This window comes from Coptis chinensis, chromosome 6, assembly GCF_015680905.1.
Source record: "Coptis chinensis isolate HL-2020 chromosome 6, ASM1568090v1, whole genome shotgun sequence".
Classification (NCBI taxonomy): Eukaryota; Viridiplantae; Streptophyta; class Magnoliopsida; order Ranunculales; family Ranunculaceae; genus Coptis; species Coptis chinensis.
This window is the reverse complement of record NC_141461.1, coordinates 10,416,884-10,425,153: the sequence shown is the minus strand read 5'-3', so window position 1 is coordinate 10,425,153 and position 8,270 is coordinate 10,416,884. Positions and strand designations below refer to the sequence as shown.

At 39.5% G+C, this 8,270-nt stretch overlaps 1 protein-coding gene across 1 annotated transcript; it reads left to right on the top strand.

Annotated features, from left to right (window-relative positions):
• Positions 1–227: 227 nt before the first annotated feature.
• On the top strand, positions 228–1,040 carry LOC147491391 (uncharacterized). The gene has a single exon (XM_086567245.1). It carries the CDS (start codon positions 228–230, stop codon positions 1,038–1,040), a length of 813 nt encoding a protein of 270 aa, XP_086423371.1.
• Positions 1,041–8,270: the final 7,230 nt, after the last annotated feature.

The window sequence follows — 8,270 nt, the reverse complement described above, 5'->3', positions numbered from 1 at the left end:
GGAAAAGACCTAGATGGCTCGGCAAAACCAGTGGTAACCAAAGCAATAGGTCCAGCTCTGCAACAAGAAGTTGTTTCAGAGCAAACCAATGATGGGCCACAGAGTAGCAAAGAAGACTCAAAGCGCTTCGCCATTGTTTCAAAAAGAAAAAACTAGCTCCGGGTTGATGTTTTGGGCGAGGTCGAGAAGCTGTTGGGAAAGAAACATTAAGATACATTCCGCTTACAATGGTGAATGGGAAACCAGTTATCCATGTCCAAAGCTTCGAAATTTTTCTGGTTAATGACAAATATGAGAAATTGGTGGTGGGGTATTTTATTTGCAGACGCCCCAGCTATGGGTATGTGAAAGATGTTGTTAGCAAGACGTGGAGGATTCAGCACAAATTCACGATGCAAACACAGGGGGAGACTATGTTTACATTTAAATTTGAGAGTGAGGATGACAAAAGAAAGGTGCTAGATATAGGCTCATTTCATGTTGCAAGTAAACTGCTTGTAATAAGGCCATGGAAACTATTCATAGAATCAGAAGTGTCGGAACTGAAGACCTTACCGATTTGGGTGATCATGAAACGGCTGCCGATGGAGTTGTGGGATAAGGAGGGGTTTAGTTTGGTTGGGAGTGCCATTGGGGTTCCACTATTTGCAGAGAAACTTACGGAAGATAAGAGGAGGACCTCATATGCAAGAGTATGTATTGAGGTAGATATAGATTGTCTATATCCTGAAGGTACAACGGTAGTGGTGGATCAAAAAAAGGCTTTTGATGTAGCTTTCGAGTACAATTGGAAACCTCCTCTATGCTCGGAATGTAAGGTATTTAGTCACTTGGATACCCACTGTGCCAAACAGCTAGCAAAGAAAGGCAACATGAGGCAAAAGAAGGAGGTCTGGCTAAAGAAAGATAGGACACAAGCAGCCCAGAAAGGTCTTGTCCCAGCTGGAGAAACCCAACCGAAAGGAACTGAGATAGAAGGAGAGGGACAGGGCAATACAAAAGTGGATGAAGCACTCACTATAACTGATCAGGGGGAGTAGGAGACTCCGACCAGGAAGCATACCACCAAGCAGAAAAGCTAGCAGTTACCAGAGAGGGAAGGCACCCAAGGTACTGAAGCACCATGTCTTGAGAACCCAGTGACTAAAGAGACACAGGACACTCAAGGTGAGAAACATGGCAGGAACAAAAGGGTAGAAACAGAAACAAGAAAGGATGCAACTGAAAAAGGGACATCGAGCGGAGGAGGAAATGATATGCATCGGGCAAAACAGAAAGGTCCAACTGAAATCAAAGACATTCACAAACAAGGGAAGTCTTTACACATCCTCAGAAGGCTAGAGACATCAGGCACAAGTAAGAAGGGCAATCCACAGAGTGGGTCTCGGTTTGGCCCACTGTCCACTCAAAATTAATTTTTTATGAATAGTGTGCGTGGGCTGTTGGAATATACGGGGACTTAATCAAAGGTTCAAGCAGTATGAAGTAAAGGATATGATTAGAAGATCAGAGCTGAGCATTATGGGTATTGTTGAGACAAGAGTTAAACAACAGAATGTGCAAGCAGTGAGTAATGTATGTTGTCCGGGCTGGCTAGTTGAGCATAACTATGAACATAGTGACTTGGGCAGAATCTAGTGCTGTTGGAATCCACAGACATGTAGAATGAGTCTCATAGAGAAAGATGCGCAAAGCATAACCATGGATGTCTCACTGATGAGTGGGAAGAATTTTGTCATCTCAGTAGTATATGGATCGAATAACCGAGAAAGAAGGACTGCACTATGGAGGAACCTGATTCAGCTCTCTTACACTATTCAGAAACCATGGATGATACTTGGGGATTTTAATTCAGTACTGAGCCCACAAGAGAGGGTCGGGGGAACATAAACAAGGCCACACCACTACTCGGATCTATTGCAATGTGTCACTATGAGTGGATCAATGGATCCAAACGCAGACGGTGAAACTTCTTAACATGGAACAATAAGCGAGAACAGAGAGCATGGAGAAAGCTTGACAGAGTTATGGTGAATGCCGAGTGGGTGCGAGTGAAGTTTCATCGATACAGAGGCACATTACAAGAGCCCCGGGGCAATTTCTGATCACTCGTCCATAGTGGTAGCATCAACCAGAAGTACAGGGAGGTATAAAAAATCTTTTTGCTTCTTCAATTACTGGATTCAACAAGAGGGATTCAAATAAGTTATTCAGGGGGCATGGGACATTCCTATTGTAGGCAACCCAATGTTCACATTTATGAAGAAATTGAAACATGCGAAAGATGCACTGATCAAATGGAATGGGGAGAGAGGAAGGATAACATCTGAGAAAGAGGAAGCAGAGAAGGCACTAGTTGAAATCCAGGGGAAACTATAGACTCAGCCCCTCAACCATGAGTACAACATACAGGAGAAAGTGCTAACAACTAGGTATGTTAAAGCAGCGGTGGCCGAGGAGTCAGAATGCAAACAAAAGTCAAGAGATCAGGTGGTGACTCTAGGGGACAACAATACAACATATTTCTTCAACTCTATCAAGGTTAGAAGGATGACTAACAAGATCAATTGTCTTAAAGATGAGCAAGGTACAGTGTATGAAGACTTAGCTGACATCGGGAATGAATGCGTCAATACTACCAAAAGATGTACATCCCTGAGGTGTTAGAGGAACTGGATTTCACAGAAATGGGGGACATTCAGTCAATTAAAACCAATTTGGATGAGAATACTAAGAATGGCTGGTTCGAGGTAACGATGAGATGAGATCATCGAGTGTCTTGCCAACATAGAAGATGACAAGGCTCCAGGCAGTGATGGGTTCTCTGCACTATTTTTTCAAAGCGGCTTGGAGAATAGTGGGAGATGACTTTGTAAAGGCAGTCAGGAATTTCTTCAGATCGTGCAGGATTCTACAGGAGGTGAATGCCACATGCATAACCTTGATACCGAAAGTGTTATCGCCTAATTCACTAGCAGATTATAGACCCATTGCATGCTGCAATGTGATCTACAAGTGCATAACCAAGATAATTACATGCAGGATGAAGGCATTTATGCCTCAGGTGATATCTTTCAATCAGTCTGCGTTTATTGCTGGGCGATGCATTCAGGATAATGTGTTACTGTCCCATGAGTTGCTACACAATTATCATAGAGACAAGGGCCCCCCAAGATGTGCAGCGAAGATTGACTTAAGGAAGGCGTATGATACAATGAGATGGGAAGCAGTGAGATATGCCCTCGACAGAATTGGAATTCCTCCAATGTTTGTCAATTGGATACAAAATTGCATCGAAACTCCTAGTTATAGCATAATGATCAACGGAACACCGTTTGGGTATTTCAGAGGCAGGAGAGGAATCAGGCAAGGAGATCCTATGTCACCATATTTGTTTGTGCTTGTCATGGATTTTTTCACCCAAATGATTCAGAAACAAGTTGAAGAAGGGAGTTACCGCCTACATCCCAAGTGCTCCAACCCGATAGTAACACACTTATCCTTCACTAATGACCTCATTGCCTTCATGAATGGGGATCTAAATACAGTGAGCACACTCAAAAATACCCTTCAAAGCTTAGCAAGATGCACGGGGCTACAAGTGAATTTTCAGAAGAGTCAAATGTTCTACTCAGGCATTCCAGACACTGTTGTTGTTCAAATGGGGGAGATTCTACAGTTTTCGAGAGGGGCACTTCCAGTTAAGTATCTCAAGCTCCAGTCGATTACCACAAGACTGAAAGCCAGAGATTGTAATCCATTGATAGAGAAGGTGAGACAGAGAATTCAGGCGTGGAAAGGTAGAGCGTTGTCCTATGCAGGAAGACTCCAACTTCTTAAGGCAGTTCTAAATGGAATGAGTATATACTGGACAACATCCTTTGTGTTACCTCAGTCGACAATTGATGCCATTAATCAACTATGCAGAAACTTTCTATGGAATGGGCCCGAGTGTTCCACGTCTCATGCATTGATTAGTTGGGATGACATTTGTTTTCCTTATGAAGAAGGAGGGCTCGAGATTCGAAGTTTAAAAGTGCTGAATGTAGCAGCAAACCTCAAACATCTTTGGAACCTTGTCAGCTCTAGCAATACCTTATGGACCAAATGGGTTACAAAGAATTTGATCCGAGATAGAAATATTTGGTAGCTCAAGATCCCCAATGACTGCTCCTGGGTATGGCGCAATATACTTAAGAATCGGAAAGAAGCTCAGAACATAGTTTAACACCAAATTGGTGATGGCAGAGGTACTCAGTTCTGGCTGGATCCATGGCACCCCGAAGGTATTTTAAAAGACAAGTTTCCCTTATCTCTCACAAATAACTCAACGTGTCGACTGAATGCACGTGTGAGTAATATAATAGTGGATGGACAGTGGAGTATATCCGCACGTGTCAAAGCTCACATACCTAATATTGCTCTAGCCATTGAAGAAGACCTAAAAGTGGGACATGGGACTGACAAGGTGGTATGGACAGCTACAAAGCGAGGAGATTACAATCTCACAGAGACCTATGACAGCGTAAGAACCACCAAAGCTTCAAACTCTTGGCACCATCTTGTCTGGTTTGCTAATAGAATTCCGCGGCATTCGTTTATTGCATGGCTCACGCTCAAGGGGGGACTGAAAACGACAAGCAAGTTGAAAGAGTGGGGTACTGTACCTGATGACACATGTGTGTTGTGTTGGAGGGAAAGGGAAACCGAGGAACATATGTTCTTTCAATGCACATTTGCTCAATTCATATGGCAACACAGTTTGAAGCACGCAGGCTATGATAAACCAAGAAGTGCAAATTGGCAGACTGAACTTGAGTGGGTGTAACTAAGAACGAAGGGAAAAGGGGTGCAGCAGGACATATTAATGCTTCTATTTAATGGGTTTATTTATTGTGTGTGGCAAGTGATAAATGTAAAATGAATAGTTTACCTACGAAATGAATGATGAATTCAAAACGTAAGTAAACTAAAACTGATATTTTAATCTCAATTATCAAAGCTTCTACTCGATCATAATTGCACTAAGTGGAGTAGGAAGTTCGTTCCACTCCTAGTTCCCTAGCATGGATTGTTTTCTAAGTCTAAGAAATCAGTCTTAAGTCTAATGAGAGCTTTACGAAATGTTATGCTAACAAGACGCGTTAATTTAAATAACAAGATATAATAAATAACAAGATAAAATATAAACTAAAGTTAATCTATTTAAAGCTACGGAAATAACGATTGTTTGAATCTAGATAAAGAAATAGAGGGGAATTAATCCACCTCGAATCCAACTTAATAACCTAGTATAGATTGTCGATCTCGATTCTTACGATTCACGGCAAGAATTTCGAAGTCTAATCCCTAGTGTTCATGGCATTTCTACCAAGTACTAACTAGCATGTGAGGTCGCCCACCCATTCTCATGGCGAAACACGACCTTCTAGAGTGGAATAGATTCTACAACGATTCTATACTAAACAACTAAGTTTTCATCAAGGCTTCATCAACCCCTCTAATGGATGTTTTAGCCTTGAGTCATCAAAACATCATTTCCCATATTATTATAACTAAACATAATATCAAGATTCGAAATCTACTTAATCTAAACTAAACAATGATTAAATTCTAATCAACAACTAAGAAATGGTAACCAACAATAATTAAAACTAGATCTATAAATTGAAATACCACAATTCAAACTTGCTAAAATAACTATTTTTTATTTATCTAATCAATCAAGAATAATGATTCAAAGACTTAATCTAAAACAAGAACTGAAAATGGAACTAAAACTTAAATTAATTAATGAAAACAGATCTAGATTTATCTATATTATTTTAGGTCTAACTAGCTACCATTAACAAAGAGCTAAGCTTTGGTTTTTATATGTTCCGATCCAAAAATCGTGCATGGGCTTGGAGTCATGTTTTGGGCCAGAGGATCAGGCCCAAAACTCAATTCTTTCAGTCCAAAAAGGCCTCTTCAGCTGCAGTTGGCTTCAGCAGACTTTTCGTCCACTTCTACTCCTCTGATTGGGTCAAGGCTTGGTCCATTGGAAAGCTCTTTCCGAGCCGGTCGTTTTGACATAAGGTAGGCCCAATTCCAAGGTCTGAGTCCAAAGATATGGTCTTCGGAAGTTCTGCTGTCTTTGTGCACTGTTTCTGCCTGCGTGGACTTTGACTTTTCATCTTTTGACTAGGCTTTACAAAGGCTTTGTCTTCTTGAATCTTGGCCTTTAATCACCGAACTCCTTAGTAACCAACCATTGCTCCTTTATCTCATCAAAGTGGCACATTCCTGCACATAATTGACTTTGAAGCCCGAAATACATAAAACACGTGAATCAAGATTAACTCTTACTTATTACTCACATAATTGGTCTAAAAGTATGATCGCTAAGGGGTTAAAACTACAGTTTTGGGCTCTTATCAACCACCCCAAACAGCATTTTGCTTGTCCTCAAGCAAATATGAGAAATTAGCATAAGTGACCAAAAATGGAGTTCTATCTACTGCCTCACTGAGCGCGATTGCATTGACCATATGCAACAAGGCCTTTAAACCACTAGGAATTCCCTAAGTGGACGAAGTTATGGCCTCGTGAGAGTTTTCCAGTGAAGGTACTCACAAACTTCATCTATACTACAACGACTAAGAAATAAAACTATTGTTTTCTCATTCATGTCTCAACTATCTATACATCTCACTAGCAAATACATAAGAATAACCCAAATAACCCTAAGCTAATATATGCATAATAATCAATCATCTAAAATAAACATATAACAATGAGTAATACTATGAAATGTAATAGCAGGTCCGTTTGAAAACCTCGAATAGCGCCCTTAAGTAGGTCCTCACATAAATGTCAAGACAAAACCACTGATTTTTCCACTCAAGTTTCGGCTTACTCAGGTGTAGCAGTGTACAGGCACACTTTTCCTTACAATCTCAATGACACACAAGGAAGCTGGAGTCGATCAAACACATCTACCACTTACTATCACACTAACCTATTCCTAACTGAGCTAGAGGTCTTTATTAGGTGTTGCGGGGATTAGGAGATGGTTTAAGAAGGAAGGAAGTGGATATTCAAAAGGACAAGTCTGAGATAATAGAGTCTTCATATTATGTAACTTAGAGAAACCTTGTTATTTTCTTTTGCTTCTATACTTTGTTTTCATCCTTAGCCATATTTTTCTTTTTCTTTTCTTTGGCTTTTAACTCCCTTTTATTCTATTTTTGGAGTTTTTATTTATTTCTATATTTTTTTTTCCTTTCTTGGATGGAAACTTCTTTTCTTTTTCTGAAGCAACTACTAATTTTTGTTTACACAAGTTTTTCTCTTTTTATTTCTTCCTCATTCTATTCTCAGACTTATTCTAAATTGGGTAAGTTGATTTATATTTTTATTTTGTTTTGTTTTTGTAACAGGGTAAAGGAATTTTGGTTTATGAAAGGCTAAGGAAAGGCTCGAGGGGCTTAATTAGCGGAAACTAATTCATAGGTTTGAATTTCTGGCTATATCGATCGAAAAGAGGGCCTAAATTCTCGCTTTTTAGGATATGGTTTAGTGATCAAGCAAGTGGACGGTGTGATTTCTCTATCCGATTTTACTTCTCCCTTGTGTCATTTCTCAAATGTTTCGCTTCATATAAGGCTTTTTAGGCTATATTCTCACAGGATTTGTAGAATAAGTACTCTAGCCTAGATTTCAGAAACTTACTGCTAACAATCATAGATACTCATGTAATAAATTTATAGATAGATGCAAAGATTATTACCTACATATTAACCTAAGTTTCTAACAATTATTCTGATGCAAAAGCTATGTGAGACTTCTAAATTGTTAAGAGCATAGAGAAAGAAAACAATACCAATATTCCTAAGTGTATAGCATACTTTTTTTAATTTATATTTTGAATTTTTGAAATTTTAACTAGAAAACAAGTGCATATTATACATATCTATATCCTATCAGATGTCTTAATTACACGTGTTTCTATGCCCCCAAAACAAGAAGCATGCTTTGTCCTCAAAGCATTTAAATAAAGAGGGTAGGAAAAATACCACCAAGCGCCGTGGAAATTCGGGAACATCCGCAAAACAAGGTTAAAACATACAAATATAGTAATATAAAAAAAAAAAAAAAAAAAACCGACGAACTCTATAAAGAGTTCCATCCATTATGGGGTTAATGTAATGAAATTGCTTGGGACATAAGCGCACACTAACTTAACTAAAACTTACCCGCACCCCAGCAAAGATTTACTCGCCATCCTC

What these genes read in the sequence shown, in the direction of transcription:
- LOC147491391 (XM_086567245.1), top strand. Translation starts at nt 228, where the DNA reads ATGGTGAATGGGAAACCAGTTATCCATGTCCAAAGCTTCGAAATTTTT.